The sequence below is a fragment of the Onychostruthus taczanowskii genome, unplaced genomic scaffold (assembly GCF_017590055.1).
Source record: "Onychostruthus taczanowskii isolate IOZ18803 unplaced genomic scaffold, ASM1759005v1 scaffold106, whole genome shotgun sequence".
Taxonomy (NCBI): domain Eukaryota; kingdom Metazoa; phylum Chordata; class Aves; order Passeriformes; family Passeridae; genus Onychostruthus; species Onychostruthus taczanowskii.
Genome location: NW_024497186.1, coordinates 42,930 through 65,451, shown reverse-complemented (window position 1 = coordinate 65,451; position 22,522 = coordinate 42,930). Strand labels below are relative to the sequence as shown.

General features: G+C 61.2%; 1 protein-coding gene across 1 annotated transcript; it reads right to left on the bottom strand.

The window, feature by feature from the left end:
* Positions 1-5: 5 nt before the first annotated feature.
* On the bottom strand, positions 6-21,176 carry ANO8 (anoctamin 8). Its single transcript, XM_041414876.1, has 19 exons — positions 21,137-21,176; positions 19,053-19,400; positions 18,674-18,784; positions 17,428-17,560; positions 17,202-17,340; positions 16,309-16,405; positions 14,232-14,348; positions 13,274-13,401; positions 10,725-10,886; positions 9,432-9,584; positions 8,541-8,667; positions 8,396-8,451; positions 7,729-7,803; positions 7,396-7,539; positions 5,815-6,459; positions 4,604-4,795; positions 2,683-2,814; positions 1,603-1,713; positions 6-840 (listed from the first exon to the last, which is right to left on the bottom strand). Exons 1-19 carry the CDS (start codon positions 21,174-21,176, stop codon positions 178-180), a joined length of 3,573 nt encoding a protein of 1,190 aa, XP_041270810.1. The 3' UTR covers positions 6-177.
* Positions 21,177-22,522: the final 1,346 nt, after the last annotated feature.

The following is a 22,522-nucleotide window of genomic DNA, read 5'->3' as shown; positions in this document are numbered from 1 at the left end:
TCCTCCTCCGCCCGGTTCCCCGGTTCCCCGTGCTCCGCTCGGAACCGGGCACCGCCGCTCTCCTCCGCCCGGTTCCCCGGCTCCCCGTGCCCCCGGAGCCCCGCTCGGAACCGGGCACCGCCGCTCTCCTCCCCCGCCCGGCTCCTCCCGCCCCCCCGGAACCCCCGGAGCCCCCGGTCAGAGCCGGGCACCGCCGCCTTCCTCCTCCGCCCGGTTCTCCGCTTCCTCCCGCGCCCCTTCCTCGTTGAGATGCGCCTTCCCGGGCCCCGCGTCCGCCGAGGGCCCCGCCCGGGGCTGCGGGGACGCTCCGGCCGCGCCCCCGTTGGCACCGAGCCCCTCGGACTTGCCGAAATTAAAGAGCTTGCCGGGGTTGAAGGGCTTGGTGGGCGACTGCACCTTCTCGGTGCCCGCGTCCCGCTTAGTCTCGGGCGATTTGAGGAATTTGAAGCTCAGGAATCCCGGCAGTTTGTTCTCGCTGCCCGTGGGCGACTGCGGCGACCTGGCGGTGGCGGTGCCGGCCGCGCCGGTGCCCCCGGACAGGAATTTGCCCTGCAGGGGGATGATCTGCTTCAGCTTCATCACGTTGTTGGTGGCCAGCAGCGAGCTCGGCCGCTTGGGTTTGTCGGGGCCGTGCGCGGAGGAGCCGCCGGAGCTTTTCCCCTTGACCTGGCCCTTGTCGTGCGCCGGGTCCTGCCCGGTGGCCTCGGCCTTGGTGGCCTCGTCGCGGGCGGGGTCGCGGTCGCGGCGCGCCTGGAGCTCGGCGTGGCGCTGCCGCTCCTCTTCCTCGCGCTTGCGGCGCTGCTGCTGCTGGAAGTGGTGCTGGGCCTGCCGCTCGTGCTTCTGGGAGGGGGCACCGGGACATCGAGGGGACACCGGGACAGCGAGGGGACACCGGGACAGCGAGGGGATACAGCCACGGGGACATCGAGGGGACACCAGGCATGGGGACATAGAGGGGACACCAGGACATCGAGGGGACACCGGGCATGGGGACATCGAGGGGACATCGAGGGGACACTGGGACATCGAGGGGACTCCGGGAGTGGGGCACAGCCAGGGGACATTAAGAGGACACAGCCACAGGGACATTGAGGGGACACAGCCACATTGAGGGACAGTGATGGGGACACTGAGGGGACACAGACACTGGACACTGAGGGGACAGCGATGGGGACATTAAGGCGACACCAGGACATCGAGGGGACACTGGGCATGGGGCATGGCTGGAGGACAGAGCCAGGGGACATGGAGGGGACACCGGGTGTGGTGCGTGGCCGGGGGACACAGCCAGGGGATATTGAGGGGACAGAGACAGGGGACACATCGAGGGGACACTGGGCATGGGGCACAGCCAGGGGACAGAGCCAGGGGACACTGGGTATGGGGACACAACAGGGGGCACTTCTAGGGGCACATTCAAGGGACACCGGGCATGGGGACACCTCGGGGAGGTCACTGGGTCCAGGGACACTTTGGGGAGGCCACTGGCTATGGGGACACCTCTGGGAGCCCAGTGATGCTGGGGACACCCTGGGGACACCTTGGGGACGCTGTGGGGACACCCTGGGGACACCCTGGGGACGCCACCCTGGCAGGACCCACCTTGAAGGCCTCGCGGCGCTGGTACTCCAGCTTGGCCATCTCCTCGGCCACCCAGGCCGGGATGTCGGGAATGGCCACCTGGATGACGTACTTGAGGAGCAGGGCGAAGTGCTGGGGACACGGGACACGGGGACATGGGGACACGGGGACAAGGGGACACGGGGACACAGCTCAGCATTCCGGCATTCCTGAAATCCTGTCCTTCCACCCCAAAATCCGGCCTTTCCACCCCAAAATCCTTCCCTTGCATCCCAAAATCTGCCCCTTCCATCTGAAACTCCAGCATTTCCATCCCAAAACCCATCCTTTCCATCCAAAAATCCATCCCTTCTACCCCAAAATCCACCCCAAAATCTGCCTTTTCCACCCCAAAATCTGCCCTTTCCTCCCCCAAAATCTGGCCCAGTGTCCAGGGAATGAATGCATTAATTGTCCAGGGATTTCCTACCCAGGGATTTCATCCCCAGGGATTTGTGGCCCATCCAGCCCAGAACTCCCCCAGCCATCCCCACCCGCGGCCCCCAGTCCGTGACCCAACCTGGGCACCCCAACCCCCAGCAGGGTGACCCCGGGGTGACCCCAAACCCCAGAGGTGACCCCTGGGTGACCCCAAACCCCATCAGGGTGACCCCAGGGCAACCCAAACCCCAGCAGGATGACCCTGGGGGTGACCCCGAACCCCAGCAGGGTGACCCCAAACCCCATCAGGGTGACCCCAAACCCCATCAGGGTGACCCCCGGGCACCCCAACTCCCAGCAGGGTGACCCTTGGAGGACCCCAAACCCCAGCAGGGTCACCCTGGGGGTGACCCCAAACCCTGGAGGTGACCCCGGGGCACCCCACACCCCAGCAGGGTGACCCCAACCCCCAGCAGGGTGAACCCGGGGTGACCCCAAACCCCAGCAGGGTGACCCCAACCCCCAGCAGGGTGACCCAGAGTGACCCCAAACCCCAGCAGGATGACCCTCGACCCCAGCAGGGTGACCCAGAGTGACCCCAAACCCCAGCAGGGTGACCCTGGGGGTGACCCCGAACCCCAGCAGGGTGCCCCCGGGGCCCCCCAAGCCCACCCCCGGTACCTCGAGCACCACGACGGAGACGATGGCGGCCTGGGGGCTGAGCCCCGGGAAGAGGCGCTGCAGCTGCCCGCACTGCGCCAGCAGGAAGCAGTTGACCACGATGGCCACCACGCCCATGGCCTCCATCACCTTCTGCGGGCGTTAATTGCAGCGGCCCCGTTAATTGGGCAATTAGCGTGGTCGGAGCGTGTCGGTCGGGTTTAGGGTGGGGAGGGGGGTTGGGGACAGGGGAAGGAGGTTTAAAGAGGGAAAAAGGGTTGGGGGTAATTAAAAGAAAGAGTGGTTAGAATGAAATGAAATTTAATAGTGATGTCTAATTATAATAGTTAATAATAGTGTTTAATAGTAGTTAATAATAGTGTTTAATAATAGTTAATAATAGTGTTTAATAGTAGTTAATAATGTTTAATAACTATTATGCAATAGTTAATAATAGTTACTAATAATGGGTATACTAGTTATTAATAATAGGAAGTAATAATATTTAATAATAATAACTATTAATAATAACAGTGAATAATAGTTATTAATAATAAGAATTAATAATATTTAACAATAATAGTTATTAATAATAACAGTGAATAATAGTTAATAATAGGAATTAATAATATTTAATAATAATAATAGTTATCAATAATAACAGTGAATAATAGTTATTAATAATAGGAATTAATAATATTTAATAATAATAGTTATTAATAATAGTGAATAATAGTTATTAATAATAGTTATTAATAATATTTAATAATAATAGTTATTAATAATAGTGAATAATAGTTATTAATAATAGTTATTAATAATAACAGTGAATAATATTTAATAATAGGAATTAATAATATTTAATAATAATAATAGTTATCAATAATAACAGTGAATAATAGTTATTAATGATAGGAATTAATAATATTTAATAATAATAGCTATTAATAATAACAGAGAATAATAGTTATTAGTGATAGGAATTAATAATATTTAATAATAATAGCTATTAATAATGGTGAATAATAGTTATTAATAATAGTTATTAATAATAGTAATTAATAATAATTATTATACTAACAGTAAATAATAGTTATTAATAATATTTGATAATAGTAACTAATAATAATTAATAGTACATTTAATAATAAATAATTCTATTATAAATAATAATAGAATAAATAATATAATAATAAATAATTATACAATAATATTAAATAATTCTATTTAATAAAATTTTAATATTTTTAATTGATAAAGGAATAAAATTTACAATTTCAGTTCATCTATTATTTTAAATTCTTTTTGAATTATTTAGGGAGAGAAGCTCTTTCGTCAGTGTTTGTTAGTGGGTTAACAACTGTCAGCTGCTGGAGATGGAATTCCTGCCGGGAGCTTCGGCTCCGGCGCGGGGAGCCCGTGAGCAGCTCCGCTGGAAACGCCACTTCTGTGCCAGCCCAGGGGACAGAGCCCCGGTCTGCTGCTGGCCCCGTGTCCCCAATGTCCCCCGTGTCCCCGGTGTCCCTGCTGGCCCTGCTGGCCCTGCTGTCCCTGCTGGCCCGGTGTCCCCGTGTCCCTGCTGGCCCTGCTGGCCCGGTGTCCCTGCTGGCCCTGCTGGCCCCGGTGTCCCCAATGTCCCTGCTGGCCCGGTGTCCCCCGTGTCCCTGCTGGCCCCAGTGTCCCCAATGTCCCTGCTGCCCCCGTGCCCCACCTGCCAGTGTCCCCATGTCCCCATGTTCCCCCTGTCCCCATGTCCGTGTCCCACCTGCCAGTGGTCGATGCTGGCCCTGTGTCCCTGTGTCCCCATGTCCCCATGTCCCCGTGTCCCCACGTACCTGCCAGTGTCCCTGCTGTCCCCATGTCCCCATGTCCCCGTGTCCCCGCGTACCTGCCAGTGGCCGATGCTGTCCCCATGTCCCCATGTCCCCGTGTCCCCGCGTACCTGCCAGTGGCCGATGCTGGCCACGCGCTGCCCGAAGGGTCTCTGCAGGCCGCTGCAGAGCTTGAAGGCGTCGCTGCGGATCTCCAGCACGTTGTTGAGCAGCGCGCAGGCGGCCGCCAGCGGGAAGGCCGAGGAGAAGAGCACCACGTAGCCAAACTGGATGAACATCTCCTGGTAGTCCTGGAAGGTGTCCTGAGGGGACAGCAGTGACACGGGCACGTCACCGCGAGCGCCGGGCGGGGTTCTGGGGGGACAGCTCGGGAAGGGACGCTTTGGGAGGCCACCAGACATGGGGACAGCTCAGGGAAACCACAGGACACCTCAAATCCTGATGGCCATGGGGACACCTCAGGGACCCCAGGGGACACCTCGGGGACCCCAGGGGACACCTGGGGATCCTGGTGGCCACAGGGACACCTCAGGAAGGGACGCTTTGGGAGGCCACCAGACATGGGGACACCTCAGGAAAACCATGGGACACCTCAAATCCTGATGGCCATAGGGACACTTTGTGAAGGCCACAAGCCCTGGGGATACCTTGGGGATCCTGATGACCATGGGGACACCTCAGGGACCCCACAAGCCCTGGGGACATTTTCGGGATCGTGATAGACATGGGGGCACCTCAGGGACCCCATGGGACACCTCAAGTCCTGATGGCCATGGGGACACCTCGGGAAGGGACACTCTGGGAGGCCACCAGACACGGGGACACCTCAGTGAAGCCCTGGCAACACCTTGGGGATCCTGAGGGTCACAGGGACACCCCAGGGACCCCATGGGACACCTCGAGTCCTGGTGGCCATCGGGACACCTCAGAGAATCCATGGGACACCTGGGGGCTCCTGATGACCATGGGGACACTTTGGGAAGGCCACAAACACTGGGGACACCTCGGTTCTGATGGCCACTGGCACACCTCAGGGACCCCACAAGCCCTGGGGACATTTTCGGGATCTTGACAGCCATGGGGACACCTCAGGGAAGCCATGGGACACCTGGGGCATCCTGAAGGCCACGGGGACACCCCAGGGACCCCATGGGACACCTCGAGTCCTGGTGGCCACACAGGGACCCTCAGGGAATCCATGGGACACCTTGGAGATCCTCGTGGCCACGGGGACACCTCAGAGAGCCCCGGGAACCCCTTGGGGAACCCAGCAGCTCCAGGGACAAGGGGACAAGGGGACAAAGGGACAGAAGCCACCCACCTCGTACTTCTTCATGCAGCTCTCCACCTCAGCCTGGGTCAGCTGCGTGGAGTAATCCTCCTCGGGGGGGTCAATCCACGAGGCGCGGTTGCGCTTCCTCCCTTCCTCCTCGCCCTCCTCCTCCTCCCTCCTCCTCCTCCTCGCCAGCACCGCCGGCTCCGCCGCCCTGCCGGGGCTGCCGGGCTGCGCTTCGGCCTCCTCCTCCTCCTCGCAGAGCTCGAACACGGCGGCGGGGTCCATGCCCTTCTCCACCATGGTGGGGCTGCCCTCCTCCAGGAAGGGCTCGTCCTCGGGCCCGGCGGGCTCGGGGCGCCGCTCGCCGCGCTCGATGAAGCTCACCTTCTTCAGCTTCAGCCCGCAGTCCAGCGCGCTCTCCTCCTCCGAGTCCGAGCCGCGCCGCTCTTCCTCTTCCTCCTCCTCCTCCTCCTCCTCGGGCACGCCGCAGCCGCCGTTGAGGCACTTCTTGCCGTGCGGAGGGGCGGCCGGGGGCGGCCGGGGGGCGAGCAGGCGGAGCAGGGCGCGGAGCAGCTGCCGCACGCCGCGCACCGGCAGGTCCCCGCGGCGGAGGCGCCGGTACAGGTGCGGCTGCGACACCTCGCGCACGTTCTGCAGGAACTGCCGCGTCAGCAGCAGCGTGGCCAGCATCTGCGGGGACACGGGGGACACGGTGTCACCCCCACCACACACGGACCCGCCGTCGCTGGGGATTGTCCCCGTGGCACGGCTCCGCGGGGTTCCTGCTCCTCCTGTGGGGTCACTGGTGTGCCCACAGTGTCCCTGCTCCCCTTGGGGTGTCCCTGCTCCTGATGTCCCCACAGTGTCCCTGTTCCTGATGTCCCCACAGTGTCCCTGCTTCCCTTGGGGTGTCCCTGCTCCTGATGTCCCCACAATGTCCCTGCTCTTCTTGTGGTGTCCTCGAGGTGTCCCTGCCCCTCCTGTGGTGTCCTCGTGCTGTCCCTGCTCCTGATGTCCCCTCAGTGTCCCTGCTCCCCTTGCGGTGTCCCTGGTGTCCCCTCAGTGTCCCTGTTCCCCTCGTGGTGTCCCTGCTTCTCCTGTGCTGTCCCTGCTCCTGATGTCCCCACACTGTTCCTGCTCCCCTTGGGGTGTCCCTGCTCCTGATGTCCCCACAGTGTCCCTGTTCCTGATGTCCCCACAGTGTCCCTGCTTCCCTTGGGGTGTCCCTGCTCCTGATGTCCCCACAGTGTCCCTGATCTTCTTGTGGTGTCCCCGAGGTGTCCCTGCCCCTCCTGTGGTGTCCTCGTGCTGTCCCTGCTCCTGATGTCCCCTCAGTGTCCCTGCTCCCCTTGTGGTGTCCCTGCCCTTCCCGTGCTGTCCCTGTTCCTGATGTCCCCTCAGTGTCCCTGTTCCCCTCGTGCTGTCCCCGCTCCTCTCCGCTGTCCCCGCGGTGTCCCCGCCCCTCCCTGTCACCCCCCCAGTGTCCCCTTCTCTGTCACCCCCGCCCGTCGCTGACACCCCGATGGGGCAGGGCCGCAGCAGCGCCACCGCCACCCTGGAGGCCTTGGGGACACCTGTGTCCCCTGGGTGTCCCCTGGGTGTCCCCTGGGTTTCCCCCGCTCCTACTTTGGATACTCCCAGGGTCCAGCAAAAGCGCAGGAGGCGCCTGAGGAAGATGAGGGACAGGTGGAGGTGGAGGAAGATGGAGGGGAGCAGAGCCTCCCGGAGCTGCCGCGCGAGGCTCTGCGACAGGGACAGGATGAGCAGGAGCTGCGGAAGGGACACCAAAGGGACAACACGGCGACACCACGAGCACACAGGGACACAGAGACACGCCGTGAGCCGCGCCGGGCGGGGACACAGCGGGGACACCCAGAGGGATGCGGTGGTGGTGGAGGGGGGTGGAGGGGTGTTGGGGACACTCTGGGGACATCGGCGGCCCTGGCAGGGTCCCCTCACCTCCTTGAGGCGCTCCATGTCCTTGAGGTAGAATCCGATGTAGAAAAGGCTCAGGTAGGAATTGACGAACTGGAACTGGCGGCGACAGGGGGGTGGCACCTCGGTCACCTCGGTGTCCCCTCAGCGCTGGCTGAGACCTTCCGCTTCCCTCCGTGTCCCCTCCGTGTCCCTTCCGGGACATCTCCAGCCCCATCTGTCACCTCTGCAGCTGCCAGGACCCCTCCGGTCCCCTCTGTCCCTCCTGGACCTCTCTGGTCCCTTCTGTCCCTCACCAAGAGCCACTGGGACCCCTCCAGTCCCCCCCAGTCCCCTCTGTCCCCTCTGTCCCTCACCCTGAGACCATTCCAGTCCCCTCTGTCCCCTCTGTCCCTCACCCTGAGACCATTCCAGTCCCCCCCAGTGCCCTCTGTCCCCTCTGTCCCCTCAGAAAGAGCTTCCAGGACCTCTCCAGTCCCTCCCAGTCTCCCACGTCCCTGATCCTGGCCCCCTCCAGTCCCCCGTGTCCCCAGTCCCCACATGTCCCCCGTGTCCCCCAGTCTCCCCATGTCCCCCATATCCCAGTGTCCCCATGTTCCCCAGTGTCCCCTCAGTGTCCCCTCAGTGTCCCCTCAGTGTCCCAATGTCCCCCGTGTCCCAGTGTCCCCTCAGTGTCCCCGTGTCCCCTCACCAGGACCATTTTGATGATGAGGTGTTTCTCGTAGGCGCTCTGCAGCCGGTAATTCTCTGCAGGGCACAGGGGGGGTCAGGGGGGCTCGGGGGTCCCAGGGCCACCCCAGGGCCACCCCAGGGCCACCGCAGGGTCCCCAGCGCACCCATGTCATTGAGCCACAAGGCCACTTTCTTGTAGAGCTCGTCACAGGCGGTGACAATGACGGCCAGGATGATTTTGGGCAGGAAGCGAAGGACACGCGGCAGCTCCTGGATGCTGAGCACCAGCTCCTGTGGGGACAGGGAGGGGACAGGGAGGGGACAGGGAAGGGACAGGGACAGGGGCAGGGACAGGGAAGGGACAGGGACAGGGGACAGGGAGACAATCAGGGTCAGGGTCAGGATCAGGACCTGGAGCAGCACCAGGAGCACGAGCAGTGCCACTGTCACTGTCCCCAGAGCAGTGCCACTGTCACTGTCCCCAGGGCGGTGCCACTGTCACTGTCCCCAGAACGGTGTCACTGTCACTGTCCCCAGAACGGTGTCACTGTCACTGTCCACAGGGAGTGTCACTGTCACTGTCCCCAGAGCAGTGCCACTGTCACTGTCCCCAGGGTGGTGTCACTGTCACTATCCCCAGGGCGGTGTCACTGTCACTGTCCCCGGGCGGTGTTGCTGTCATTGTCCCGGGGCGGTGTCACTGTCACTGTCCCCGGGCGGTGCCACTGTCACTGTCCCCGGGCGGTGCCACTGTCACTGTCCCCGGGCGGTGCCACTGTCACTGTCCCCGGGCGGTGCCACTGTCACTGTCCCCGGGCGGTGCCACTGTCACTGTCCCCGGGCGGTGCCACTGTCACTGTCCCCGGGCGGTGCCACTGTCACTGTCCCCGGGCGGTGCCACTGTCACTGTCCCCGGGCGGTGCCACTGTCACTGTCCCCGGGCGGTGCCACTGTCACTGTCCCCGGGCGGTGCCACTGTCACTGTCCCCAGGGCGGTGTCGCTGTCACTGTCCCCAGAGCAGTGTCGCTGTCACTGTCCCCGGGCGGGGCCACACCTGGAGCTGGAAGCAGCCGAGCATGAGGAGGAAGACGAGGGCGAGGCAGGCCAGGCACACGGGGACGCTGACGAGGCTCTGGAACAGGAGGCGCTTCCAGGGCGGGTAATAGAACTCCTCGGCGCTGGTCACCGGGCTGATCCGCTTGGTGCCCTGCGGGCACGGCCGTGGCACCGGTCCTGGCACCCACACACCCTGGCACCCCACACACCCACACACCCTGGCACCCCATGGCCTGTGGCACAGATCCTGGCACCCACACACCCTGGCACCCACAGACCCTGGCACCCCACAGCACCCCACGGCCCGTGGCACACATCCTGGCACCCACACACCCTGGCACCCCATGGCCCGTGGCACCCACACACCCTGGCACCCCACAGCACCCCATGGCCTGTGGCACAGATCCTGGCACCCACACACCCTGGCACCCACAGACCCTGGCACCCCACAGCACCCCACGGCTGTGGCACACACATCCGGCGACCCCATGGCACCCCACGGCACGTGGCACACACAGCTTGGGGGACCCACAGATTTTGGCACCCCACAACGCCTCACGGCCCGTGGCACACACATGCAGGGACCCACAGCACCCCACAGCCTGGGGCACACACACAGGCTGGCACCCACAGATCCAGGGACCCTCCCAGGACCCCGGGGCTGGCAGCTGAACCCCCTCAGGATGGGATCTGGGGGCCTCCCGAGGAATGGGATCCCCCAAAAGGGACGGGACCTTTCCCAGGGGATGGAGTCTCTCCCATGGGATGGGACCCCTAAGGAATGGGACCCCCCAAAAGGAATGGGATACCCCAAAATGTGTGGGATCCCGCATGGAATGGGATCCCCCAAGGAATGGGATTCCCAGAAGGGACAGGATCTTTCCCAGGGGATGGAACCCCTCCCAAGGGACAGGACCCCCAAGGAAGGGGAACCCCCCAAAAGTGATGGGACATTTCCCAGGGGACGGGACTCCCAAGGGATGGGATCCCCCAAAAGGAATGGGATCCCCAGAAAACATGGGGCCCCAAGGGATGGGACCCCAAGGGATGGGAACCCCAAGGGATGGGACCCCAAGGGATGGGAACCCCAAGGGATGGGGCCCCAAGGGATGGGACCCCAAGGGATGGGGCCCCAAGGATTGGACCCCCAAGAGACAAGACCCCCAAGGAATGGGAACCCCAAGGAATGGGACCCCAAGGGATGTGACCTCAAGGAATGGGACCCCCAAGGGATGGGACCCCCAAGGAATGGGACCCCCAGAAGGGTCGGGACCCCGTGGCGGTGTCTGACCCGGAACTGGGGCCGGGGCTCCTCCAGGGACTCGGCGGGCGTGTCCAGCGTCCCCCACTTGTAGGCGAACTCGGCGCCGCGGCGCTTCCACTCCTCCAGGAAGAGCGTGGCCCAGATGACGTTGAAGATGGCAAAGACCACGCAGGAGATGTCCTGGCTGGTCTGGGGGACAGATGGCACCAACTGCACCGGGGTTGGTCCCCTCCCCGTCCCCATGGCCCCCAAAGCCAGCCCTGTGGGGTTGGGAGCTCCCCCAGCCCCGAGGGAATGGATGGGGTGGGGGATTGAGGGAAAAGTGGGAGGAAAAGGGAGGGAATCCATCAGGGAAGGGGGGAAACCCCACAAGGAGGGAGGGAAAACCCCACAAGGAGGGATAGAAAACCTCACAAAAAGGGATAGAAAACGCCACAAAAAGGGACAGAAAACGCCACAAAAAGGGACAGAAAACCCTACAAAAGGGATAGAAAACCCCACAAAAAAGGGATGGAAAACCCCATTAAAAGGGATGGAAACCCCCCCCAAAAAAAGGGATAGAAAACCCCACAAAAAGGGATGGAAAACCCCATTAAAAGGGATGGAAACCCCCCCCAAAAAAAGGGATAGAAAACCCCACAAAAAAGGGAGGGAAAACCCCACAAGGAGGGATAGAAAACCTCACAAAAAGGGATAGAAAACGCCACAAAAAGGGACAGAAAACGCCACAAAAAGGGACAGAAAACCCTACAAAAGGGATAGAAAACCCCACAAAAAAGGGATGGAAAACCCCATTAAAAGGGATGGAAACCCCCCCCAAAAAAAGGGATAGAAAACCCCACAAAAAGGGATGGAAAACCCCAAAAAAAGGGATGGAAAACCCCACAAAAAGGGATGGAAAACCCCAAGGAAGGATGGAAACCCTCAAGGAGAGCTGGTAAACCCCAAGGAGGGATGAAAACCCCCCAAAGGGAAGAAAAACCCACAAGGAATAACGGAAACCCTGGGAAGAGATGGAAACCCCAAGAGGGGATAAAAACCCTAAAAGAAATTTGGAAACCCTCACAGGAGGACGGAAACCCCGAGAAGGGATGGAAACCCCAAAGAGGGACGAAAACCCCACAAAGGGAAGAAAAACCCACAAGGAACGACGGAAACCCTGGGAAGGGATGGAAACCCTTAAAGGAGTTTGGAAATCCCAAGAGGGGATGAAAACCCCAAGGAGGGAAGAAAACCCTTAAAGGAGTTTGGAAACCCTCACAGAAGGGATGGAAACCCCAAAGAGGGATGGGATGAAAGAGATGGAAACCCCAAGGAGGGAAGAAAACCCTTAAAGGAGTTTGGAAACCCCCACAGAAGAGATGGAAACCCAAAGAGGGAAGAAAAACCCACAAGGAATGACGGAAACCCTGAGAAGGGATGGAAACCCTTAAAGGAGTTTGGAAACCCCAAGAGGGGATAAAAACCCTAAAAGAAGTTTGGAAACCCTCACAGGAGGATGGGAACCCCGAGAAGGGATGGAAACCCCAAGGAGGGATGAAAACCCCACAAAGGGAAGAAAAACCTGCAAGGAATTACAGAAACCCTGGGAAGGGATGGAAACCCTTAAAGGAGTTTGGAAAACCCAAGAGGGGATGAAAACCCCACAAAGGGAAGAAAACCCTTAAAGGAGTTTGGAAACCCTCACAGAAGGGATGGAAACCCCAAAGAGGGATGGGATGAAAGAGATGGAAACCCCAAGGAGGGAAGAAAACCCTTAAAGGAGTTTGGAAACCCTCACAGAAGGGATGGAAACCCCAAAGAGGGATGGGATGAAAGAGATGGAAACCCCAAGGAGGGAAGAAAAACCCACAAGGAATTACAGAAACCCTGGGAAGAGATGGAAACCCTAAAAGGAGTTTGGAAACCCCAAGAGGGGATGAAAACCCTAAAGGAAGTTTGGAAACCCTCACAGGAGGACGGGAACCCCAAGAGGGGATGAAAACCCTTAAAGGAGTTTGTAAAACCCTCACAGGAGGACGGGAACCCTGAGAAGGGATGGAAACCCCAAGGAGGGAAGAAAAACCCACAAGGAATTACAGAAACCCCGGGAAGGGATGGAAACCCTTAAAGAAGTTTGGAAACCCTCACAGGAGGACTGGAACCCCAAGCGACAGAAACCCCCCAGGGTGGGGAAGGTTGGGAAGCCCCCCAGAGTGACCCCAGGGTGACCCCAGAGTGACCCCGGGGTGACCCCGAGTGACCCAGAGTGACCCCAGAGTGACCCCAAGTGACGCAGGGTGACCCCGAGTGATGCAGGGTGACCCCGGGGTGACCCCAGGGTGACGCAGGGTGACCCCGAGTGACAGCAGAGTGACCCCAGGGTGACCCCAGAGTGACCCTGAGTGACGCAGGGTGACCCCAAGTGACCCCAAGTGACCCCAGGATGACCCAGGGTGACCCCGAGTGACGCAGGGTGACCCCAGGGTGACCCCAGAGTGACCCCGAGTGACAGCAGGGTGACCCCTAGTGACGCAGGGTGACCCCGAGTGACCCCACAGTGACGCAGGGTGACCCCGAGTGACGGCAGGGCTCACCGGGTCGCTGTCGGTGAAGGTGTAGAGGATGGAGCCGAACACGGCCGGGTACACCATGGCCGAGGTGTAGAAGCCCAGCCAGGCGAAGTACATGGCGATCTTCACCCCAAAATAGTCACAGATGTCATCTGGGGGGGCACAGGGGACATCAGCGGGGCTGGGACCCCAAAATCACCCCAAATGGGACCCCTAAAGATCTGCTGGCGTCACCCCAAAGATCACCAAGGTGTTGAGAACCCAAAAATCCTGCTAGGATCATCCTAAATGGAACCCAAAAACCCCGCTGGGGTCACCCCAAACGCTCTGGGAGCCCAAACCCCCTTGGGGGTGACCCCAAAGCTCATCGAGGGGCTGGGAGCCCAAAAACCCTCCGGGATCACCCTAAATGGGACCCCTAAAATCCCACCTGGGACCCCTAAAACCCTGCTATGATCACCCTAAATGGGACCCCCCAAACCCTATGGGATCCCCAAAAACCCCTCTGGGGTGACTCCAAACCCTGTGGGACCCCAAAAAACCTTCTGGAGCCACCCCAAACCCTGTGGGACCCCTAAAAACCATTATGGGGTCACCCCAAACCCTGTGGGATCCCCAAAAACCCTCGTGGGGTCACCCCAAGCCCCCGTCTCACCGAGGGGCTGCACCTCGCACACCGTCTTGGGGGTGACCCCAAAGCTTCACCGAGGGGTTGGGACCCCAAAAACCCTTCTGGGGTCACCCCAAACCCTGTGGGACCCCCCAAAAACCCTTGGGGGGTGACCCCAAACCCTGTGGAACCCCCATAAACCCCTCTGAGGTGACCCCCAAGCCCCCGGCTCACCGAGGGGCTGTGCCTCGCACACCGCCTTGGAGGTCACCCCAAACCCTGTGGGACCCCCAAAAACCCTTGTGGGGTGACCCCAAACCCTGTGGGACCCCCAAAAACCCTCGTGGGGTGACCCCAAGCCCCCCGTCTCACCGAGGGGCTGCGCCTCGCACACCGCCTGCACCCAGGACTTCATCAGGCGCTTGAGGATCCTCTGCTCGTGCAGCGGGAACAGCTGCTGGATCACGCCCCGCGCCGCCAGCTCCGGGACTGCCGGGGGACACGGCTCAGGGACACGGGGACACCGCCCGGGGACCCCGCTGACACCCCGCGCGGCCCCGGGGGGGAGGGATAGGGGCGGGGACAATGGGGACAGTGGGGACAGTGGGGACAATGGGGACAGTGGGGACAGCGGGGACAATGGGGACAGCAGGGACAATGGGGACAATGGGGACAGCGGGGACAATGGGGACAGCAGGGACAATGGGGACAGCTCTGTGCCCACCAGGATCCTACAAACCCTGCCCAGCACACGGCCCCAGGGATGGGGACAGTGGGGACAATGGGGACACACGGTCCAGGACAGTGGGGACACAGGGTCAGGGACAATGGGGACAATGAGGACACAGGGTCAGGGACATGGGGACACAGCCAGGGGTCCCCGCTGACACCCCATGCTGCCCTGGAGGGGTGGGAGTAGGGGCAGGGACAATGGGGACAGCAGGGACAGCAGGGACAGCTCTGTGCCCACCAGGATCCTACAAACCCTGGGGACAATAGGAACAGCAGGGACAATGGGGACAGCAGGGACAATGGGGACAGTGGGGACAGCAGGGACAATGGGGACAGCAGGGGCAATGGGGACAATGGGGACAGTGGGGACAATGGGGACAGCAGGGACAATGGGGACAGCAGGGACAATGGGGACAGCAGGGGCAATGGGGACAATGGGGACAGTGGGGACAATGGGGACAGCAGGGACAATGGGGACAGCAGGGGCAATGGGGACAATGGGGACAGTGGGGACAATGGGGACAGCAGGGACAATGGGGACAGTGGGGACAATGGGGACAGCAGGGACAATGGGGACAGCAGGGACAATGGGGACAGTGGGGACAATGGGGACAGCAGGGACAATGGGGACAGAAGGGACAATGGGGACAGTGGGGACAGCGGGGAGAATGGGGACAGTGGGGACAGCTCTGTGCCCACCAGGATCCTACAAACCCTGCCCAGCACACGGCCCCAGGGATGGGGACAGTGGGGACACAGGGTCAGGGACAATGGGGACAATGAGGACACAGGGTCAGGGACATGGGGACACCGCCTGGGGTCCCCCACTGCCACCCCGCGTGGCCCTGGGGTGGCAGGGCTGGCAGAGGGACAATGGGGACAGTAGCATGTGGGAGCCCCGTGCCACAGGGGCAGTGCCAGCAGCTGCCACGGCGTGCTACGGCAGTGTCACTGTGTGCCATGGCAGTGTCACCAGGTGCCACAGCAGTGTCACTGTGTGCCATGGCAGTGTCCCCAGGTGCCACAGCAGTGTCACCGGGTGCCATGGCAGTGTCACTGTGTGCCACAGCAGTGTCACCAGGTGCCGTGGCAGTGTCCCCGCGTGCCGTGGCAGTGTCCCCAGGTGCCACAGCAGTGTCACCAGGTGCCGTGGCAGTGTCACCGTGTGCCGTGGCAGTGTCACCGGGTGCCATGGCAGTGTCCCTGCGTGCTGTGGCAGTGTCCCCAGGTGCCACAGCAGTGTCACCGGGTGCTGTGGCAGTGTCACTGTGTGCCACAGCAGTGTCACCGCGTCCCCTGGCAGTGTCCCCGCGTGCCGTGGCAGTGTCACCAGGTGCCATGGCAGTGTCACCGGGTGCCGTGGCAGTGTCCCCGGGTGCCACAGCAGTGTCCCCGCGTGCCACACTCACTGATGGGCTGTCCCTCCAGGAAGTGGATGTTGTGCAGGGACTCGCCCTGCTTGGCCCGCAGGTTCTCCAGCCAGTAGCGGATGATGCTCTGCCGCTCCTGGGGGACACGCTGCCATTGGCCCGGGTCCTGTCCCCTCCCTGTCCCTGTCCCCGTCCCCATCGCTGGGCATGGCTGGATCCACACCCAGCCTCCCCAGATCCCCAGATCCCAACACCCCCATATCCCTGGATTCCTGGATCCCTGTACCCCACATCCCTGTACTCCACATCCTGGTATCCCTGGCAGTGTCCCCGCGTGCCACACTCACTGATGGGCTGTCCCTCCAGGAAGTGGATGTTGTGCAGGGACTCGCCCTGCTTGGCCCGCAGGTTCTCCAGCCAGTAGCGGATGATGCTCTGCCGCTCCTGGGGGACACGCTGCCATTGGCCCGGGTCCTGTCCCCTCCCTGTCCCTGTCCCCGTCCCCATCGCTGGGCATGGCTGGATCCACACCCAGCCTCCCCAGATCCCCAGATCCCAACACCCCCATATCCCTGGATTCCTGGATCCCTGTACCCCACATCCCTGTACTCCACATCCTGGTATCCCATACACAATATCCCCATAATCCCACATCCCACATCCCATATCCCCGTATCCCCGTATCCCTTACCCCATATCCCATATCCCCATAATCCCATATCCCATATCCCACACCCCATATCCCACATCCCATATCCCCATAATTCCATATCCCATATCCCACAACCCATATCCCCCATAATCCCATATCCCCATATCCCCGTATCCCCGTATCCCATATCCCATATCCCCACATCCCATATCCCATATCCCATATCCCATATCCCATAATCCCATATCCCCATATCCCCGTATCCCCATATCCCCGTATCCCACATCCCATATCCCCACATCGCATATCCCATATCCCCCATAATCCCATATCCCCATATCCCATATCCCATATCCCATATCCCACATCCCATATCTCACATCCCATATCCCCATATCCCATATCCCACACCCCACACTCCATATCCCACAGCCCAAACCTGTACCCCATATCCCACACCCCATACTCTATATCCCACACCCCACACCCCACATCCCATACCCCACACCCCATATCCCACACCCCACACCCCATATCCCACACCCCACACCCCACCCCCCGTACCCCGTACCCCGTGCCGGTCCCCACCTGGGAGCTGAAGAAGCCGAGCTCGTTCTCGATGTTCTCGTAGATGTAATCCTCCTCGCAGGAGAAGCTGCGCATGCCGCCCCCGAACTCCGCCTTCACCGGCTTCCGCAGCCCCATCTCGTCCGCCCCGCGCAGCAAACTGCGGCCACAGCGCGGGGACAGCGTTGGGGACACGCTGGGGGCACGCTGGGGACACGGCGGGGACACAGGGGGGACGGGCACGCACCTCTCGTAGGTGGCGGTGACGAAGAAGGCGTAGACGCGCGTGTGCCGGTGGTGCCGCACCTGCACGATCAGCTCGGGGATGCCCAGGCGGATGTGGTTCAGCAGCCACAGCAGCGTGTGGTCATCCGTGCTGTCTGCGGGGACAGCAGCGCGCGTCCCGCCGTGTCACCAGCGCGGGGCCATCCTGCTGCGTGCCCCTCAGCCCTGTCCCCATCCATCCCTGTGCCCATCCATCCCCGTGTCCCTCATGCCTGTGCCCATCCATCCCTGTCCCCATCCATCCCTGTGCCCATCCATCCCCGTGTCCCTCATGCCTGTGCCCATCCATCCCTGTCCCCATCCATCCCTGTGCCCCTCATCCCTGTGCCCATCCATCCCTGTGCCCATCCATCCCCCTCCCTGTGTCCCTCATCCCTCCAGGTGTCCCTCATCCCTGTCCTGGTGTCCATCCATCCAGGTGTCCCTATCCCAGTCCCCAGCGCTACACATGTCCCTCATCCCAGTCCTGATCCTGCCACGTGTCCCTCATCCTGGTCCTCACCCATCCTCATGTCCCTCATCCCTGTCCTGGTGTCCATCCATCCAGGTGTCCCTATCCCAGTCCCCAGCGCTAGACATGTCCCTCATCCCAGTCGTGATCCTGCCACGTGCCCCTCATCCTGGTCATCACCCATCCTCATGTCCCTCATCCCTGTTCCCATCCTGCTGCGTGTCACCATCCCAGTGCCCATCCTGCCACGTGTCCCTCATCCCAGTCCTGATGCTGCCATGTGTCCCTGTCCCGGTGCCCAGCCCTCCCTGTGTCCCTATCCTGGTCCTCACCCATCCCCATGTCCCTCATCCCTGTCCCCATCCTGCCACATGTCCCTGTCCCGTTCCCCATCCATCCACACATTCCCCATCCCTTCCCATGTCCCCATCCCTCCCCAATCCCACATCCCCCCACATCCCCACCCCCTCCTGCCCTGGCTAGCCTGGATTTTCCTCGCCACATCCCTATCCCGGTTTTCCCGGTCCCACCCCACCCTTATCCCTGTTTTCCCGGTCTCACCCCAATCCCGGTTTTCCCGGTCTCACCCGAATCCCGGTATTCCCGGTCCCATCCTGATCCCGGTTTTCCCGGTCTCACCCCACCCCGGTTTTCCTGGTCCCATCCCAATCCCAGTTTTACCTGTCTCACCCCACCCCGATCCCGGTTTTCCCGCTCCCACCCCACCCCGATCCCGGTTTTCCCGGCCCGTCCCTACCCGGGAATGTCATGAGCACGTCGCAGTTCTCCGTGGGCACCGTTTTCATCCAGGCCTTGTGGGACATGATGTAGCGCCCGGCCTGGAGCAGCCGCTTCCCGAAGAGTTTATCTGCGGGGGGGAGGCCGGGAAGGGATCAACGTCCCCGGGCAGCGGATCCCGATCCGCCCCGGAGCCCCGGGCCGCGTCCCCGGCTGTCCCCAACCCGGCCGTGGCACGGGTCACGGCGGTGCCACCGCCCCGGCATCGGATTTCTCCTGCGGCAGCTCCCAAAATCGGCCCCGACAGCTGCGGGGAGGAGCCGCCAGCGCGTCCTGCCACCCCCGGCCGTGCCGAATGTCGCGGGGTGTCCCCTCGGAGCGTCCCCAAAGGCTCTCACCTCCTCCCGGAGCCCGGGCACGGAAAAGCGCAGGAAAAACGGGGATTGGGAAAAGCAGCCGGTCTCCATGGAAACGCGGCGGGCCCCGCGCCACCGCGCCGGGCTGGGATGGGGACAGTCCCCAGAGCACCCCCGGAGCGCGGGTGGCACCGAGGGGACACGGCCGCTGCCCCGCCCTGGGGTGGCCGCGCCGCCGGGACGCGTTGTCCCCGTGCCCGGTGTCCCCAAAGCGCCTCCCGGGGAGGGTGGGCACGGGGGGATCCCAAAAAATCCACCCGGGGCCGGCAGCGAGGGAGAGAGGGTTGGGGGTCCCCGGTGGCGTGGGGACCCCGTTTGTCGCCTCACTGCCTCAGTGTCCCCTCGTGCCTCAGTGTCCCCTCCTCCGCCGGGGATGTGGCGGCGCCCCAGGGCTGGGAAGGGCGCGGGGTGCCGGAAACCGCCCGGGAAAACAGGAAATGCCAGAGCTGCTGATGCCGGGGAAGGCACCCCAAAAACCGGGCACCTCCCGGGAACCTCGGCTGGCACCCCCAAACACGGGCACCCCCCGGGAACCTCGGCTGGGACCCCCCAAAAACCGGGCACCTCCCGGAAACCTCTGCTGGCACCCCCAAACCCCACGCCCTGATGGGCTCTGAAAGGCTGCGCTGTCCCCGAGCCGAGGGTGGCACTTGGGGACAGTGCCAGGCTGCCACCCCCGCTGTGGCACCGGTCCGGCAGGCTGGGCACGGCCGGGTCCTGCCCTGGGGTGCGGGGTAAGGGGGTGCCAGGGTTTGGGGGTGATGGGGTGCCAGGGTGCTGGGGGTTGAGGTTTAGGGGTGCTGGGGTGCCAGGCTGGTGGGGTGTTGGGGTGCCAGGGTGTCGGGGCGCGAGGATGTGGGGGTGCCAGGGTGTTGGGGTGCCAGGGCGTTGGGGCTGGGGTACACGAGGGCTGGGATGTTGGGGTGCCCGGGTGTGGGGATGTTGGGGTATCAGGGTGCTGAGGTGTTGGGGTAGCAGGGTGCCAAGGTGCCAGGGTGTTGGGGTGTCGGGGTGCCAGGGTGGTGGGGTGCCAGGGTGGTGGGGTAGCAGGGTGCTAAGGCGCCAGGGTGTTGGGGTGTCGGGGTGCCAGGGTCTTGGGGTGCCAGGGTGGTGGGGTGCCAGGGTCTTGGGGTGCCAGGGTCTTGGGGTGCCAGGGTGGTGGGGTGCCAGGGTGTGGGGGTGCCAGGATGCAGGGGTGCTGGGGGGCTGAGGTACTGGGGCACCAGGGTGTTGGGTACAGGTGCAGCCGGGTTTTGGGGTACTGGGCTGTCGGGGTACCACGGTGGTGGGGTGCAGGGGTAGCCGGGTGTTGGGGTGCCAGACTCTCAGGGTGCCCGTGTTTTAGGGTGCCGGTGGGCACGGGGCGCTGGCGGCGGTGGCAGTGCCACCCTGCCCGGGCAGCCGGGTGACGCCGGCGGGCTGAGCTCACCCGCCCTGCATTATTTATGTCCCTCCCGCAGCCGTGCCACCCGCGACACTGCCACCCGCGTGGGGCGATGCCCACCCCGGGGACACAGACCCAGGGCCGGGGGGGCTTTCCGTGCCCAAGGTGACGGAAAAGGGTGGGGGTCCCCAGCACCCCCAGGCTGGCTGGGCTTGGGGGGTGACCGCAGCCCTCACCCCGCTGTCCCCGCAGCCCCTCCCGACACCGAGGTGGCCCCGAGGGCTCGGCCACCCCCCGGGTCCCCCCGCTTGTCCCCGTTTGTCGCCGGCCGTGCCGCTCACCTTGGCTCCCGGGCTAAGGTCACCGGAGCTGCGGCGCGGCGGTGCCCGGGACCGAGCGGTGTCCCGGGGGGGGCACGAAGTGGGTCACGGGCAGGAGCCCCGCTCGGTGGCACAGCTGCCACCAGGCCCTGCCACCCCCCCCTCCCCCGCCGCGGGGACCCCGATCAGGGGATGTCACCTGGCCCAGCGCCACGCGGGGGAGGGGACCCCAACGACAGCGTGGGGACAGCGACACAAAGGCTGCGAGCTGCGCCACCCCCCTGGCGTGCCGGGGGGGGCACCGGCCTGGCAAGGGGGGGGACAAAACCTTCCCGGGGTGGGGGCGGCACGGGGGATGTCACCGGTGTGGGGGGGGGACACGGAGCCCGCCGCCAGCGCCATCCCGGGGGGCACCCCAGAGTCCCCCAAAGCTCCCCCAGCCCGGGGGGTCCCCCCAAAGGCGCCCAATCCCTGGGCGTACCCCAAAAGCCCCCCAAGGCCCCCCAAAGCCCCCCAAGCCGGGGGGTCCCGCCCGGAGCCCCCCGGGATGCGGGAACTGGGGGAGGGGCCGGGCTGTGCCCAGGGCCCGGTGCCAGCCCGGCTGCCCGGTGCCACCGGGAGATGTCCCCGCGCTGGCACCGCGGCTGGCACGGGGCGGGAGGGGAACGGGGCCCGTGCCGGTCTGTCCCAGTCCATCCCAGTCCATCCCAGTCTGTCCCAGTTTATCCCGGTCCATCCCAGTCCGTCCCAGTTTATCCCAGTCGATCCCAGTCCATCCCAGTCCATCCCAGTCTGTCCCAGTTTATCCCGGTCCATCCCAGTCCGTCCCAGTTTATCCCAGTCGATCCCAGTCCATCCCAGTCCATCCCAGTCTGTCCCAGTTTATCCCGGTCCATCCCAGTCCGTCCCAGTTTATCCCAGTCGATCCCAGTCCATCCCAGTCCATCCCAGTCTGTCCCAGTTTATCCCGGTCCATCCCAGTCCGTCCCAGTTTATCCCAGTCGATCCCAGTCCATCCCAGTCCATCCCAGTCTGTCCCAGTTTATCCCGGTCCATCCCAGTCCGTCCCAGTTTATCCCAGTCCATCCCAGTCCATCCCAGTTTATCCCAGTCCATCCCGGTTTATCCCAGTCGGTCCCAGTCCATCCCAGTCCATCCCAGTCCATCCCAGTCCATCCCAGTCTGTCCCAGTTTATCCCAGTCCATCCCAGTTTATCCCAGTCCATCCCAGTCTGTCCCAGTCCATCCCTGGCTGTATCCCCGCTGGAAGCCAAGCCCAGATTTTGGGAATCAGGATAATAATAATAATAATAATAATAATAATAATAATAATAATAATAATAATAATAATAATAATAATAATAATAATAATAATAATAACAATAATAATAATCATCATCATCACCATCATCATCATCATCATCATCACCAATCATTATAATTTTATAATATTGATTATAATTATATTACATATTATCTCATAGTATAACTGGTATAATATTGATCAATATTAATACTTTATTATTATTATATTTATATATCATTCTATTATCACTATTATAATTATTATAATTACTATTATAATTATGATTGTAATTATCATTACTTAACCACAAGAAGAATTCAAATATATTGGTTTAATCTACAAGATGGTGAGAAGACAAGTCAGAAGTTATAAACCAAGCAGAAAAAAAGTCTAAATACAAAGAAATAGAAACTCTAATAAATGTGCATGAACCCCTGTAAGG

Coding starts and splice junctions, on each gene's coding strand:
- ANO8 (XM_041414876.1), bottom strand. CDS start 21,176: ATGGCGCTGGCGGCGGGCTCCGTGTCCCCCCCCCACACCG. Junction 19,401..21,136: donor CGTGTCCCCCCCCCACACCG/GTGACATCCCCC, acceptor GGGGACACTGAG/GCAGTGAGGCGACAAACGGG. Junction 6,460..7,395: donor GGACCCTGGGAGTATCCAAA/GTAGGAGCGGGG, acceptor GTGTCCCCGCAG/ATGCTGGCCACGCTGCTGCT.